We start from the raw sequence: 15,927 nt of genomic DNA on the forward strand, positions 1-15,927 counted from the left end.
ACTGGGTCAAGTTTTGGGAGCCTTACTTGAGCAATAATGACAGTACAGAAGAGATTCACTGACAGAGCTGGAGCTATACAAAATTATGAAGGGAACTGAAAAGGTTTCCACTGATCAATGAATCAGTAACTAGAGGGCATAAATCTAGCACCAACAGAACAAAGAGAGGGGTTGGTTTTTTTTTAAAAAAGGTTGTTAGGCCCTACTAGAAACAATGGTGGAAGCAGAATTCATAATAGATTTTAAATCCAACAAAGAATTCAGGAGAAACTTCTTTACCCAGAGCCTGGTGAGAATGTGGAATTCGCTACTACATGGAGTAGTTGAAGCGAATAGCATAGATGCCTTTAAGGGGAAGCTGGATAAGTACATGAGGGAGAAAGTTTTAGAAGGATATGCAGATAGGGTTAAATGAAGTAGGGTGAGAGGAGACTCATGTGGAGCATAAACACCAGCATAGACCAGTTGGGCCGAATGGCCTGTTTCTGTGCTGTAAATTCTATGTAATTAAAAAGGGAGGTGAATAAAGATTTGAAAAAAGAAAAAATGCAAAGGATGTGTGGAGTGGGGCTAAGTGGACGGCTGTTTCAGACAGCCTGCACAGACACGATGGGCCAATTGTCCCCCTTCTGTGCTGTACTTTACATGGTATACACTCCTGTCCTTGTAAGATGGTGTATCATTGGACTCATGTTACTGGAAATCCACTAGCATTAAAGAAAAAAAGCCACAGCATCAATGTAGCTAAAGGGTCTGCATTCTTAGTTAAGGGGGAGTGGGACTAGCTAGATTGCTCTTGCATAGAGCCAGCATGGACTCATTGGGCCGAATTGCCTCCTTCCGTGCTGTAACCTTTCTATGATTCTATGTTGAATACATCTGTTTCATTAGAACACTGGAAACAGCCATCTCCTGGGAACAGTGAAGCTGCAGAATTTCTATCCAAATTTATTTACGGCTCAAGCTACATTTCACCACACTTTTAGGTGGGCCGCATTATTCGCTCAGTGGATTCTGCGTTTAGCTGTAGGTTCTTATCCGAATAAAGTTTTCATTGGATCAGAACATTAGAATGTCAAAATCACATGGAATATACTGCAGCAAGTTATACTGCAAGTTTTCTGTCTATTCAACATAGCTTTTCCTGTCACACGGAGTCAGAAAATCTGAAGTAGAATTCCAGCTTGATACAGCTGGTCTCAGCTCAATACAGTTTATTCAATGAACTTCAGGGCCAGCTGAAGGAGGTAATGTCAAAATAATTCAGCTTTCCGCCAGCTGCAGTTTAACTGCAACTGGTGAGAGGGAGAGGAGCTTTAAAACCAAAGTTTAAAACGCTTTACGTTTTTAATGCAAGTACACACACCCTCAGTGCTTTAATTTTAAGATGTCACAGTGCCCTGAGTACCCAGGCACGGAACTCTGCTCTGGCTGGCTAGACAGCGGTGCAGATATGCTGGTATAATTTGCTGCTGTTGTCTGGCACTGCTCTGATGCACATACTGCTCTGTAAACAGGAAAGGTCCATTACACCATCAAGTTCAAACATACTGAACTTCACGTAGTCATTTTCCCCCAATTCAGCAAACCAGGCTGTTGACAGCACTTCTCGTTAGTAAAGCAGAAATATTCACGAGCTCCGGCTCCACCTACTGGCTACAGCTCATACTGCCTCAGCACCAGGTCTGAGAGAAACTACATGCGTTCAATTCTCTCAAGCAGCAGCCAGGCCACCATTTATGGAATCCGTGCAGATCTCAAGTCAGAGACATAAGTTTTCTACCGTGTAGCATCGGGTGGGGGGGATAAAAATTTAAAATGTAATTTTATTCCCGTCCATTTTTAAAATTAATTTCCTCCCTCTCCTTTAACTGTCTATGCACCTTGCATTTATTAAGCACCTTTACAATAGTAAAATGTCCCGTGGTGCTTCACAGGAGCGTAATCAGACAAAAACTGACACCAAGCCAAAGTATGGAGACATTAGGACAGGTGACCAAAAGCTTGGACATAGAGGTAGGTTTTAAAGAAGGTCTTAAAGATGGGGAAAAGGGTGAGCACTGGAATAGAAGGATATGTTGATAGGTTGAGATGGGATGAAGTAAATAGAGTGGGAGGAGGCTCGTGTGGAGCATAAACAGTGATGGGCCGATTGGCCTGCTTCTGTGCTGTAAACTCTATGTAATTCTATGTAACCAGCTTAGTTCTAATTTTAAGATTATGTCCCCTGATTCAGGATTCTCATGGGAAGAATCACCCCCCATTTACTTTGTCAATTCCCTCAATTTTTTTCCCCCTCCTGCTTCTAGGTCCGGCCTTGGTACCTCACCTCATCTGCCGAGAGGGCGGGGAGAACCTGCCTTCCAACCACTGCAATGTGCTCCTTGGGCAGCTGTTATGGCCAACTGATCAAGATCCTAACAAGGACACTTGTATCTAATTATTCCTCCCCCACTCCCTTCCAGGGAGACTCGGCAGCTTTGATCAAGCCCTCAGTCACGACCCAAACATGCACTACTGCTCCAACATACGGCATTACCATATCTTAGAACATTTATATTTTTAAAATTTCTATTCCGGTTATAATTTGGTGCAATAAAAAAATAATAAACTAACAGATCAGTTTTTTTCCTAATTTGCGACTCAGGCCTCACTTTCTCCTCCCACGTTCTGTTAAGAGCGGGAGTTTGAGGAAGGACTTGTCGACACGTACATGTACTTGCATGACAGCTTTTCTTGTCTCGTTGTCAATATGACTCTGTGGGACCAGTCCGTTGTCCTCCAATTGGTACTGCCTCTCCACTTCTGCTTTTTTCAAGTCCTTAACCACCTTCACCTTCAGGCGACTCCTCAGAATTATCCGGGCATCTCCTGATCAAAAGACAAGGTTCCAAAATAAGCTGCATTCATTTTTTGAGATTTCTGGTGTTGATTACTCATCTACAAGTTAAAATAGCAAGATAAGTACAGATTAGGAATGAGCAGTCCACCTAAGCTCATCAATCTAAAGAAATACACAGCCATTTTGTGCCCCCTCCCCATCAGAGGAACAGGAGTAGAGGAACAGGAGTAGAGGAACAGGAGTAGAGGAACAGGAGTAGAGGAACAGGAGTAGAGGAACAGGAGTAGAGGAACAGGAGTAGAGGAACAGGAGTAGAGGAACAGGAGTAGAGGAACAGGAGTAGAGGAACAGGAGTAGGCCATTCTGCCCCTCGAGTCTGTTCCACCATTCAATGGCTGATCTGTACCTTAACTCCATTTACCTGCCTTGGCACCATATCCCTTAATACCCTTGACTAGCAAAACCCTAGTGATCTCAGATTTAAAATTAATTGAGCTAGTGCTTTTTGTGGGAGAGTTCCACACTTTGCGTGAAAAAATGTTTCCTAACTTCTCTCCTAAATCCCACAGTCTCCTAATTAACTCCAAGGTTTTTGCCTCTAGTACTCAACCCGGAAGTCCATCCCAAGTGTTGGTCGCTCGGTGTGTGAAGAACTTTCCGAGCCCTAAATTTCCCTTCCAAGCCCTAAATTTCCCTTCCAAAAGATACCTTTTACCATCTTCTAAGCCCCTAGAAGCTTCCTTCTTAGATGCCTTCTCTCAAGGCTGAGGAGGCCAAGCTTCACCCAAGTCCTTCTTTCAATCCAGAAATTATCAGCCTTGTGGCTCTTCGCTGTACTTGCACTGAGGCTTGAATCTTTCCCCTGTGTCGGTGACCAAATCTGGACACAATAATCATGACCAGGCTAATTTCAGTCTCAGTTCACAATCTCCTGAGACGTACTACTGATACAGAAATAAATTCTGCGATTGGCAGTCTTGAGGACTGGGGAGTGCAAAGAAAGAGATATGGAGCCCAGGTCAGGATTTAGGGCAAGGATATTCACAATCACTATGCCAGGTATAGTCAGACTAGTGGTTTTGGCTACTTCAAGGTATGCCATGAAAGTAGGACAAGAGGGCTCTTTTGGAAGGGAAATTTAGGGCTCGGAAAGTTCTTCACACACCGAGCGACCAACTGGCAACTCGAACACTGGGACCGTCAAAGGCTTGCAGATACTGTCCTCACCCAAGGTCCACATGGACACACCAACCAGAAGGAGTCAATGGCAAGTCATCAGCAGGGGAAGCCCCAGCACAGTAACACCACACACCCCCCACCCCCCCCCCCCAACGTCCCTGGTCCAGTAGTCCCTGTAACAGTAGCTTCCTCACCGCTGCTCCAAGATCAGCACAGGTCACAGGTCAAAACTTGGACTTTCCTTGCCTGTGTAGTTCAGTACCACACTAGGCTGTACAGCCATGAGGCAGTCCATTTTAGGTAACTTCCTTTACAACATGTAGGATTATGCGGTAATTCAGTTAATAGAAACTTCCCCTTTAAGCATGTTTGCTTATGGAGAGAACCAGCGAGCGCTCTTACATTACCCATTACTCTTTGTCCCTCTCTGGGGAGAATAACCTCTGTCCCCCTTTTTGTTTTCAGTTGGATGCTATTCGCACCAGGGTCTGCGCCGCAATGCACAGACCCAATTGCTATATACAGTGCAAATCATGAGGGAACGCCTCTCCGCATTTACTGAAACCGGCCCCCTCAATCTGAGGGTCTATTCTGTGGACGGTCTGGTTCCTGAATGTTGCGACGTTTATACAGTGGCGCGCGGTCGATTTGTGGGGGGGGGGGGGGGGGGCAGTGGGTGGCTGCAATACGAAAGGGAGGTAGTTATGCTTCATTTGTACAGATCCTTGGTCGGGCTCTATCTGGAGTACTCCATTCAGTTTTGGGCACTGCACCTCAGGAAGGATATACTGTCCTTGGAGGGGGTAAAGTGTAGATTGACCAGAATGATACCAGGGCTTTAACTGTTAAATTATGAGGCCCATTTGCATAAACTTTGGGTGTATTCCCTTGAATTTAGACGGTTGAGGGGTGATCTAATCAAGGTATTTAAAATGATGAAAAGATTTGATAGTGTAGGTACGGAGAAACTATTTCCTCTGGTGAGGGAATCCAGAACAAAAGGGCATAATCTTAAAATTAGAGGTGGGCCAATCAGCAGTGAAATCAGGAAGCACTTTCTCACACAAAAGGTAGTGGAAATCTGAAAAAACTCTCCCCTACAAGGCTGTGGATGCTGGGGGACAATCGAAATTTAAGACTGAGATCGTCAAATTTTTGTTAGGTATCAAGGGGTATGGATCAAAGCTGGATAAATGGAGTTGAAGCACTGATCAGCCATGATCTAACTGAATGGTGGTCATGATGTGGAGATGCCGGTGATGGACTGGGGTTGACAATTGTAAACAATTTTACAACACCAAGTTATAGTCCAGCAATTTTATTTTAAATTCACAAGCTTTCGGAGACTTCCTCCTTCCTCAGGTAAACATTTACCTGAGGAAGGAGGAAGTCTCCGAAAGCTTGTGAATTTAAAATAAAATTGCTGGACTATAACTTGGTGTTGTAAAATTGTTTATAACTGAATGGTGGAACAGGCTCGAGGGGCTGAATGGCCTACTCCTGTTCCTACATTCCTATGGAGATAGACCTGAGCATCGCCGCTGTCTGCACTCCCTAATCTAAGAGAAACTGCGGTATTTGCTCTGTATGTGCACCGTACATCACAATCAGCCTCCCCTTATTACTCCCCCTTCACAATGCCATCCTTATGTGTGGCAATTAGTGAGCTTCCTTCTATCATATTTAAAGCCCATTAATTCTTGCAAAAAGTAATTAGATAGTTCCTTAAAGTTGAGGAATATTGAAGGGTATGAGAAACGATGTAGAAAGGGATTAGACTAAATGGTCCTGTGAGGAAAATTACTGGCACAGACTTGAGGGGCCAAATGGCTGGCCTGTTCTTATGCTGTAATATTCTACAGTTCTGCTTCATTATAATATTGCATTGGTCTCACTGCCCAATATCCACCAAGCCATTCAAAAATCACTATTCGGCCAATTCAATTACCCACTGATTTGCCACTATTTGCGCAGCCGTAAAATGCAGTTTGTCAACTATGCCACGATTTTCTGGTTACAAAAATTGGCAAAAAAATGGTGCTTTAATTGATATGGCCCACCTCAAGACTGCCTATGGCAAGCAGTACAATCAGTGTTATCACCAGGCATATAGAAGGGGGAAAAAAAAAAATCATTCAAGTCAATACGCTTCTCAATTCATCGTCTCAAATTGTTCCCATCACTGCCACAACCACCAACAGATCTGTAACCACCAGTATTTCAGCCAAGTGTCGTTTAGCTCAGAGTTCTCTCTCCAGACACAATCCAAGTCTGCAGGGGCAGAATCTATAATCATACTGCTGGATGCTTTTCAGTACAGGTGGATGAAGCATGAAAGTTCACAAACACACCGTTTTATACTGAAATCCTTCTGACAACAGAGAAATTCATTTTACCACCAAATAAAGGTCATACTGAACCTGGTCCTACTGTTTAACAAAGGCCAGCAGCATTTCGCACAGAAAGAAGAAAAGGTTCCAGAACATTCCGTTCTTACCTTCGATTACATTAGTCACTTCTGTTCTGTAGGACTCGAATTTGAACGGCGTGAGAAATCCGAGTGAGCCAAGATGGAACGCCATGACAGGAGGGACGCTAGTCTGAAAAAAACACAGCACTGTTAGCCACAGAAAACTGGCCTGCCAATTCCGTGCTGTGCAAATAAAGAGTAACTCCATCTCTGCTGTCATACGTCACCCACGATCCCCCTCATGCCATCAGTCACTTACATCGCAGTGCAACTTTTTGGGCAGCACTGGGCTGTTGCTGCAGCTCCAAACGTCAAGCAGTCACAACAGGAGTATGCACAAGAGAAGGCAAAAGCATTTCTGGTCTGTAATGGAACAGGCTCCCCAGGGAGACGGTGGAAGCAGTGAGTATTGTTTCATTCAAATGTAAATTAGACAGAGACATGACTTAAGTGTATGAAGCTTGGGAGGAACAGGTAACTTTGATTTCCTCGCATCATTTTAGGCAAATTGTGTTCGACTAACTTTACTGAGTTCTTTGATGGAGTAACGGAGAGGGTTGATGAGGGTAGTGCAGTTGATGTTGTGTACATGGATTTTTAAAAGGCGTTTGACAAAGTACCGCATAATAGGCTTATAAGCAAAATTAAAGCCCTTGGGATTAAAGGAACAGTGGCAGCATGGATACGGGACAGGATGCAAAGAGTAGTGGTGAACTGTTGTTTTTCAGACTGGAGGAAAGTATACTGTGGCGCTCTCCAGCGGTCGGTATTAGGACCACTGCTCTTTTTGATATATATTAATGACCTGGACTTGGGTATACAGGGCATAATTTCAAAGTTTGCAGATTTCACGAAACTCAGAAACGTAGTAAACAATAAGGAGGATCGTAACAGATTTCAGGAGGACATAGACAGACTGGTGAAATAGGCAGACATATAGCAGATGAAATTTGACAAAGATAAGTGTGAAATGATACATTTTGGTAGGATGAATGAGGAGAGGCAATATAAAGTAAATGGTACAATTTTAAAGGTGTTGCTGGAACAGAGAGACCGGGAGGTGTGTGTACACAAATCACTGCAGGTGGCAGGACAAGTTGAGAAGGCTATTAAAAAAGTACATGGGATCCATGGCTTTATTAATAGAGACATAAGAATACAAAAGCAAGGAAGTTATGCTAAACCTTTATAAAATACTGGTTTAGTCTCAGCTGAAATATTGTGTTCAATTCTGGGCACCACGCTTTAGGAAGGATGTCAAGGCCTTAGAGAGGGTGCAGAAGAGATCTACTAGAACATACAATGCCTTATGTTCTGGAAGGATCAATCATCCAAGGTTTCCATTCTCGACCGTTATCCAGTGACACCTGATGAAAACTAGGGATGAGGGACTTCAGTTATGTGGAGAAGCTGGGGCTGTTCTCCTTATGGCACGGAACGTTAAGAGGATATTTGATAGAGGTGTTCAAAATCATGAATAGCGTAAATTTGATAGCTTAAATAAGGAGAAACTGTTTTCAATGGAAGAAGGGTCAGTAACCAGAGGACACAGATTTAAGGTGACTGGCAAAACAACCAGAGGCGACATGAGGACATTTTTTTTTAACGCAGTGAGTAGTTATGATCTGAAATGCACTGCCTGAAATGGTGGTGGAGGCAGATTCAATAGTAACTTTCAAAAGGGAATTAGATAAATACTTGAAGAGAAAACACTTACAGGGCTATGGGGATAGAGCAGGGGAGTGGAACTAATTGGACAGTTCTTTCAAAGAGCCGGCACAGGCAAAATGGGCCGAATGGCCTCCTTCTGTACTGCATCATTCTATGATTCTATGTCTGGGTCTGTTGTAGACTAATTGATAGAGATTGACTGCCATGATTAGTCAACAACTCCATTATTGTTGTATCTTGCGACTACCAGGATGGTAGAAGACGAACCACATGAACCTTGGTCTTTTTTCATCTATTCCTATGTAGCTGTGTAAGGAGTGGTACAGGAAGCTTCAGTGCCATATATTCAGGAAGGATCAATCATCCAAGCTTTCCACTCTCGACCGCTATTCAGTTACGCCTGATGGAAACGTCACACATTTCGGAATGCCGGATACGGAGAGGATCCAGCTCGGCTGTGACAATGCAGTCTATAGTTGAATGGCTTACTGCCAATCCCTGTCCAAGTGAACAAATGAAGAATGGAACCAAAACCAGCAAGGAGTCAACACCTTCAGGAGAGAGGAGGATGACACTGGCAAAAAAGTGGATAAAACTGGCAAAGAAAAGAATTTTCAATTCATAACAAGGGCCAGGGGTGCCTCACTACTTTAAAGAAACTCGCCTTTGTGCCACGAGACGTAACTTGTTGAAGCCTGTTCAGAAATGAATTGAAAACAGTCAAAAAATTAGCAGTTTTAACCATGCTGGAACTTGAGTGAGGGGGTTTTCAAAATTAATTTTAAAACAAAATTATATCCAGTGATTATGTCCAGTAGTCTGGAATGGAATCTCATCTCACCTAGGGAATTTAATAGTAATCAGGATGAATAAACTCTCTCACAGCTTGTCTCCTTTGGATATAAACCCAGCCCACAGAGGTGAAGGTTCAAGCACCCTGCACCATCAAAAAAAGTCTCAAAATATATTTGTTTCCCCAGCACAAACGTTCATGAACATAAATCCAATTTCGGAAAGTTTAACTTTTTTTTATTCTAAGTACTATTTCCTACATGATACGTCCAATGTCCACCTGTAAACACCTTGGCTCATGAAACGTGTAACATAAATGGAAGTTGTTGGTACATTTTAGGTCTCTATAAATGCAAGTTCTTTCTTTAGGTGAAGTGCTGAACTGGACTAAAGCAAAACATGATACACCGTAAATCCTCACGTACAAGACTAGAAATTTAGGCCAGTGTTTGAGGTGGATGGTACTGCAATTCACTCTGGGGAGTGCATTTACCTGCTCCTGATCCAGTTCCTACTCTGTATTTCCTGAGCTCTCTGGTGTTGCTCCCCTCTCACAAGTCCCCATTCCTTGTCCACGTGCAATAGTGGCAGAACTTGGAACAGTCGGCATAGATTAAATTCAAACTTTAAATTCTCTGGGGAATGAAGTAATTGTTGGAGCTTCTTATACGTAGGTCATAGACTTTTACCTCGGAGTCTTTGGCTGCAAAGTATGGGGGCTCCTCGTATATGGGTCACTTTAGTTACACGGTAGCTGTTTAGAGTGCACACAAATTGTTTCTAATACAGACACCCAACACCCCGTTTCACAGCAGTTGTGGTGAGTTTCTGGATTTCCCGATTACTGGCAAGTATCAGCACCGAGACACTTGCTCTTTGATCTGGCTTTTCTGAGCTCAAATTTGAGTCTTGGCGATAAACTGCTAAAACAAAAAACAGACACAAACATGGAGATACGACTGGCCTAATACCTGGAAGAGCGAGGAAGCGTATAGCAGCGTGCCGTCACCACCCAGGCAAATAATTAAGTCTATGCAGCCAGATAACTCATCGTAACCTGAAATTTAAAACAAAATGCGTTAATCAGGCAGTCAGGTAAGCCAAATTCAATCACTCACTCCAGCTATTATTTGAGAAAAATAATGCCAACACCTGAACAAATGTCTGGGGCTCCGATCAATAGAGCAGAGCCATTTCTACAGTCCTCTAGTTACATTTTTAGCACAAGTTCAGACAGATCCTCATCAGTAGCTGAGGAAGGCCATATGGGAGTATAAATTCAATGCCCGACACTTCTTGATACATGATTAATGGGCAGCAGAGAAATGTATACAGTCAGCAGCTGAATGAGGAAACGTTAGGTGAACAGGTCAGGTAATATTGCGTTTTCATTTATTTCTTCTCTGCTCAGATAGACTCTTCTTCACAACTCAATATTTTCCCTAGGTTTTCTCTTTTCATGTGATGACTGATCTGGTGTGTATTTCCAGCAGTAGTCTACAAACAGTGATGTTATACCCCCCGCACCCCCCCACCACCATCTCACCTTCTCTGAAGGGGCTGAGCTGCTGCCTGATGGGCTCAAAGTCTGTATCTTTAGCGAGTGCTGCATCATCCACCACCTTCTTCTCAACAAACACAACCAGGTGCTTCTCCTGGGACAAGAGGAAAAAGAAAACGTGAAAAAAAAAAGCAAAGTACAATTCTTCCGTTGTACGTTTAAGGCGTGCCTTAGATATTCTCTCAGGTACAGCAGTGCTGTTCACTCCTGTAAGCGGTCTGAGCATCTTACATTTAGGGGTGTGCTCATACTACTCGACATTAACTATATTGCAGTGTAAAGCAGGGATGTAACAATAGGATCCCCTTCTAATCTGTACTGCATATTCTGTCTTTTTGTCTTTCGCATGTGCCTGTGTGCACTTCTCCAATCTTTTTGAAGGCAAACTGAAATATTTGATGAGACAAGGCGAAATACAAATCGTTGAGTTGCTTTATTTCCAGACAGCAAGCAAACATACAGAGTAAAAGTCGAAGCAAATTCCACTGAGCTCAATGTCGCTTCTCTCTTCGGATACATGGGTGGGGAGGGGGGAAATATAATAAACCACACATCTTGTCCTTTTCATGGGCTGATTTACTTTTTTCAGCATTACCTTTCTTTCCAGCTACTTTTAACTTCTACTTCTAAATCTGGAAGCAGATTCAACTGTGACTTTCAAAAGGGAATTGGATAGATACTTGAAAAGGAACAAATCTGCAGGGCTATGGGGAAAGGGCGGGGTAGTGGGACTAATTGGATAGCTCTTTCAAAGAGCAGGCACAAGCACTTTGCTTTGCTGTACAGCCTTGCTTTGCAACACAGCGATGCTGTTGTGTCAGATGGGACTCAATCTACTTATGGTGATAGATCTGGAGACATTAGGGACTGGTAATAAGATCTCTAGAGAGCTCCGTCATTCATGCTTTGACATGCAATATTCTGGTTTCCTGTCTTACTTTGGCAGCATTACAAAGGAACAACATCAAAACCACTTCACACACTCAGAGACCTGTCGTTTTTCAGACATCATGGTACCCGAGAGGACAGTGCAAATCACTGCAAGATTAATAGCTATCGTCTTCAAAAGAAGTTTAAATATCATGAAAGAAATCTTCCCAATGCTAGAGAGACTGAGTCCTGTGCATGAAGATTTTCAGTAAGTGGTTCAGAAGGATAGAAAGGTTGAGATCAGCCTCAAGGGATGTGGAGCAGAGGCAGGTAAATGGAGTTGAGGTGCAGATCAACCATGATCTAATTGAATAGCGGAACAGGCTTGAGGGGCTGAATGGCCTACTCCTATTCTTATGTTCCCCGGCTCTACTCAGCTCAGACTGGGGATCAAAACTGACCATTACTGACTGGCAGCTTGTACGAGATTTCAAACCACCGCCTTCGTAGACTTTTCCACCTTCCCCCAATTTAAACGAAAAAGTATTTTTTATATCCCAGAAAAGTGTAACTGAGACTTCCTGGATTTTGCATAACCGACCTCTCAAATTCAACAAGGAACTATCAGTCACGTACAATCTGGATCAATCTCTCAGCATCGTTTCACTTTGAATTATTTCTCTCTTAAGCTCACAGTTGATGAAATCTGTGACAATATATCAAAATAAGTTTGGTAAAATAGTGCAAAAAGCCGAATAGCAGATGCTATGAATCTGAAATAAAAACAGAAAATGCAGGGAACACTCAGCATCTGTGGAGAGAGGAAGGTAGAGGTAACCTTTCACCTTGGCTTCTGACGAAAGGTCATCGACCTGAAATGTCAACCGTACCTTTCTCCACCAATCCGATTGACCTGCTGAGTTTTTCCAACATTTGCACTGTCCTCTCGGGTACCATGATGTCTGAAAAACGACAGGTCTCCGAGTGTGTGAAGTGGTTTTGATGTTGTTCCTTTGTAATGCTGCCAAAGCTTTATTTTAGTAAAGATAGTGCTATAAACACAGTAGTAAAATAGTGCTCCGGCACTATAAACAGGGTGGTTTGACCAAAAGGGAGAAAATCCATATGTGACTAGTGGTGTCTGTGTTGGGGTCTCAACTATTCACTGTATTTATTAACGACTTAGAAGACGGGATAGAGAGCCACAGATCCAAGTTTGTTGATGATACAAAGATAGGCAGCATTGTAAGCAGTGTAGATGGAAGCATAAAATTACAGAGAAATATTAATAGATTAAGTGAAAGGGTAAAACTGTGGCAAATGGAATTCAATGTAGGCAAGTGTGAGTTCATCCAGTTTGGACCTAAAAAGGCTTGATTAGAGTACTTTCTAAATGGTGAAAAGCTCAAAACAGTGGAAATCCAAACAGACTTAGGGGTCCATGTACATAGATCATTAAAATGTCATGGACAGATTCAGAAAATAATCAAAAAGGCTAATGGAATGCTGGCCTTTATATCTAGAGGACTAGAATACGAGGGGGTAGAAGTTATGCTACAGTTATACAAAGCCCTGGTTAGACCACACCTGGAATAACGTGTTCAGTTCTGGGCACCGCACCTTAGGAAGGATATATTGGCCTTGGAGGGAGTGCAGCTTAGATTTACTGGAATTATACCTGGACTCCAAGGATTAAATTACGAGGAGAGATTACACAAACTAGAGTTGTATTCCCTGGAATTTAGAAGATTAAGGTGTGATTTGATCAAAGTCTTCAAGATATTAAGGGGAGCTGATAGGGTAGATTGAGAGAAACTATTTCTGCTGGTTCGGGAGTCTACGACTAAGGGACATAGCCTAAAAATTAGAGCCAGGGCTTTCAGGAGTGAAGTTAGGAAACACTTTTACACAAAAGGGTGTGGAACTCTCTTCCACATAAGGCAGTTGATGCTAGCTCAATTGTTAATTGTAAATCTGAGATTGATAGAATTTTGTTAACCAAAGGTATTAAGGGATATGGGGCAAAAGCGGGTATATGGAGTTAGGTCACAGATCAGCCACTGAATGCTCGAGGGGCTAAATGGCCTACTCCTGTTTCTATGCTCCAATGCTCAGGGTTAATTTCAAATTCAGCTGTGCAGCGTCAATACAGTATTAAATGTCTTGTCTCACCTCAATGAGGAAGGTACACAGCTCTTTGAACGGCTCCAGAAGGGCCTCATCCTTGACTTTTTTGATGACTAGTACATTTGTCGGTGGCTTGTCCCAGGTTACCCTTTGGCTAGTTGGATCTTGAATTTGCCTGAACAGAATTAGATATTTTTAAAAAGCCTTTCAACAAACAATTACAGGATGCATCACAGGTAGATGGAGAACATATTCCACCAGTGACCGCATTACAACCAAGAAATAACAAGTCACATTTATTGCTAATTTTATAAACGTTTTTTTCTTTGCATCTCTCCCGAAGACGATGATGGGGTACGGTTCAACAGGTACCATCGCACACTCCAGCTCCTCGCCCAACTGGCCATTCTTTGCACACAAGCACAGACAATGAGAGTCAGCAAGCTATTCGAGAACAGGGGCATCGCAGCCACACCTGATCTTACCCTCATCCCGCACCCATACATAGAAACACCTAGAAATTACAACACAGTAACAGGCCATTCTGTGTCAGCTTTTACCCTCCACGCGAGCAAATAGTTCTAATCACCTTTACCCACCCTGTTCCCAAATCTCCTTTTCCTTCATCCACCTATCCAATCCAATCTTGAATGTTCACGCAGTTTCTGCTTCAATCACGAAGTGAATTCCACAGCCTCACAATGCTCTGTACAAAGAAGTTTCTCCTGTCCTCTGTGCTAAATCTCTTACAGCTAATCTTGTATCTTGTTACATGTACTTCTCAACCGGGATCACTGGTTATCGATAATCATAGAAAATTCACAGCACAGAAGGCGGCCATTCGGCCCATCATGTCTGCACCGGCCGAAAATGAGCCACCCAGCCTATTCCCAGTTTCCAGCACTTGGTCCATTGCTTTGTAGGTTACAGCACGTCAGGAGCACATCCAGATACTTTTTAAATGAGTTGAGGGTTTCTGCCTCTACCACCCTTTCAGACAGTGAATTCCAGACCCCCACCATCCTTTGGGTGAAAAAATTTTCCTCAGCTCCCCTCTAATCCGTCTACCAATCACTTTAAATCTATACTGCCTGGTTACTGACCTCTCTGCTAAGGGAAACAGGTCCTTCCTATCCACTCTATCCAGGCCCCTCAGAATTTTGTACACCTCAATCAAATTTCCCCTCAGCCTCCTCTGTTCCAAAGAGAACAACCCCAGCCTATCCAATCTTTCCTCATAGCTAAAATTCTCCAGTCCTGGCAACATCTTCGTAAATCTCCTCTGTACCCTCTCTAGTGCAATTACATCCTTCCTATAATGTGGTGACCAGAACTGTACATAGTACTCAAGCTGTAGCCTAACCAGTGTTTTATATAATTCCAGCATAACCTCCCTGCTCTTATATTCTATGCCTCGGCTAATAAAGGAAAGTATTCCATATGCCTTCTTAACTACCTGTCCTGCTACCTTCAGGGATCTGTGGACATGCACTCCAAGGTCCCTCACTTCCTCTACACCTTTCAGTATTCTCCCATTTATTATGCATTCCTTTGCCTTGGTTGCCCTCCCCAAATACATTACCTCACACTTCTCCAGATTGAATTCCATTTGCACCTTTTCTGCCCACCTGACTAGTCCATTGATAACTTCCTGCAGTCTACAGCTTTCCTCCTCACGGTCAACCACATGGCCAATTTTTGTATCATCTGCAAACTTCTTAATCACGCCCCCTACATTTAAGTCCAAATCATTAATATATATCACAAAAAGCAAGGGACCGAGTACTGAGCCCTGTGGAACCCCACTGGAAACAGCTTTTCAGTCACAAAAACACCCGATGACCATTACCCTTTTCTTCCTGCCACTGAGCCAATTTTGGATCCAACTTGCCACTTTCCCTTGGATCCCATGGGCATGTACTTTTTTGACCAGTCTACCATGTGGGACCTTGTCAAAAGCCTTGCTAAAATCCATGTAGACTACATCAAATGCACTACCCTCATCGGCCCTCCTTATTACCTCCTCAAAAAATTCAATCAAGTTAGTCAGACACGACCTTCCCTTAACAAATCCAATGCCGACTGTCCTTGATTACTCCATGCTTTTCTAAGTGACAGTTCATCCTGTGCCTCAAATTGTTTCCAATAATTTGCCCAGGTTAGACTGACTGGCCTGTAATTACTCGGTCTATTCCTCGCTCCCTTTTTAAACAATGATACAACATTAGCAGTCCTCCAATCCTCTGGCACCATGCCTGTATCCAGTGAGGACTGGAAAATGATGGTCAGAGCCTCCGCTATTTCCTCACTTTCTTCTTTTCACAGCCTGGGATACATTTCATCCAGCCCTGGTGATTTATCTACTTTCTTAGAAGCCCATGGAATCGAGGGAAAAGTACGGACTTGGTTAGGAAA

General features: G+C 43.1%; 1 protein-coding gene across 6 annotated transcripts in view; it reads right to left on the reverse strand.

Moving 5' to 3' along the window:
- Positions 1-15,927, reverse strand: part of nadkb (NAD kinase b) — a 43,766-nt gene that overhangs the window by 10,522 nt on the left and 17,317 nt on the right. For all 6 annotated transcript variants that reach the window (XM_067994904.1, XM_067994901.1, XM_067994902.1 and 3 more), the window contains 5 exons: positions 13,558-13,687; positions 10,501-10,609; positions 9,926-10,011; positions 6,519-6,621; positions 2,714-2,871 (listed from right to left, as the gene is read on the reverse strand). In XM_067994904.1, the coding sequence (XP_067851005.1) occupies positions 2,714-2,871; positions 6,519-6,621; positions 9,926-10,011; positions 10,501-10,609; positions 13,558-13,687 (586 nt within the window). The remainder of the gene's footprint in view (positions 1-2,713; positions 2,872-6,518; positions 6,622-9,925; positions 10,012-10,500; positions 10,610-13,557; positions 13,688-15,927) is intronic.

Source organism: Heptranchias perlo, chromosome 13 (genome assembly GCF_035084215.1).
Source record: "Heptranchias perlo isolate sHepPer1 chromosome 13, sHepPer1.hap1, whole genome shotgun sequence".
Lineage (NCBI taxonomy): Eukaryota > Metazoa > Chordata > Chondrichthyes > Hexanchiformes > Hexanchidae > Heptranchias > Heptranchias perlo.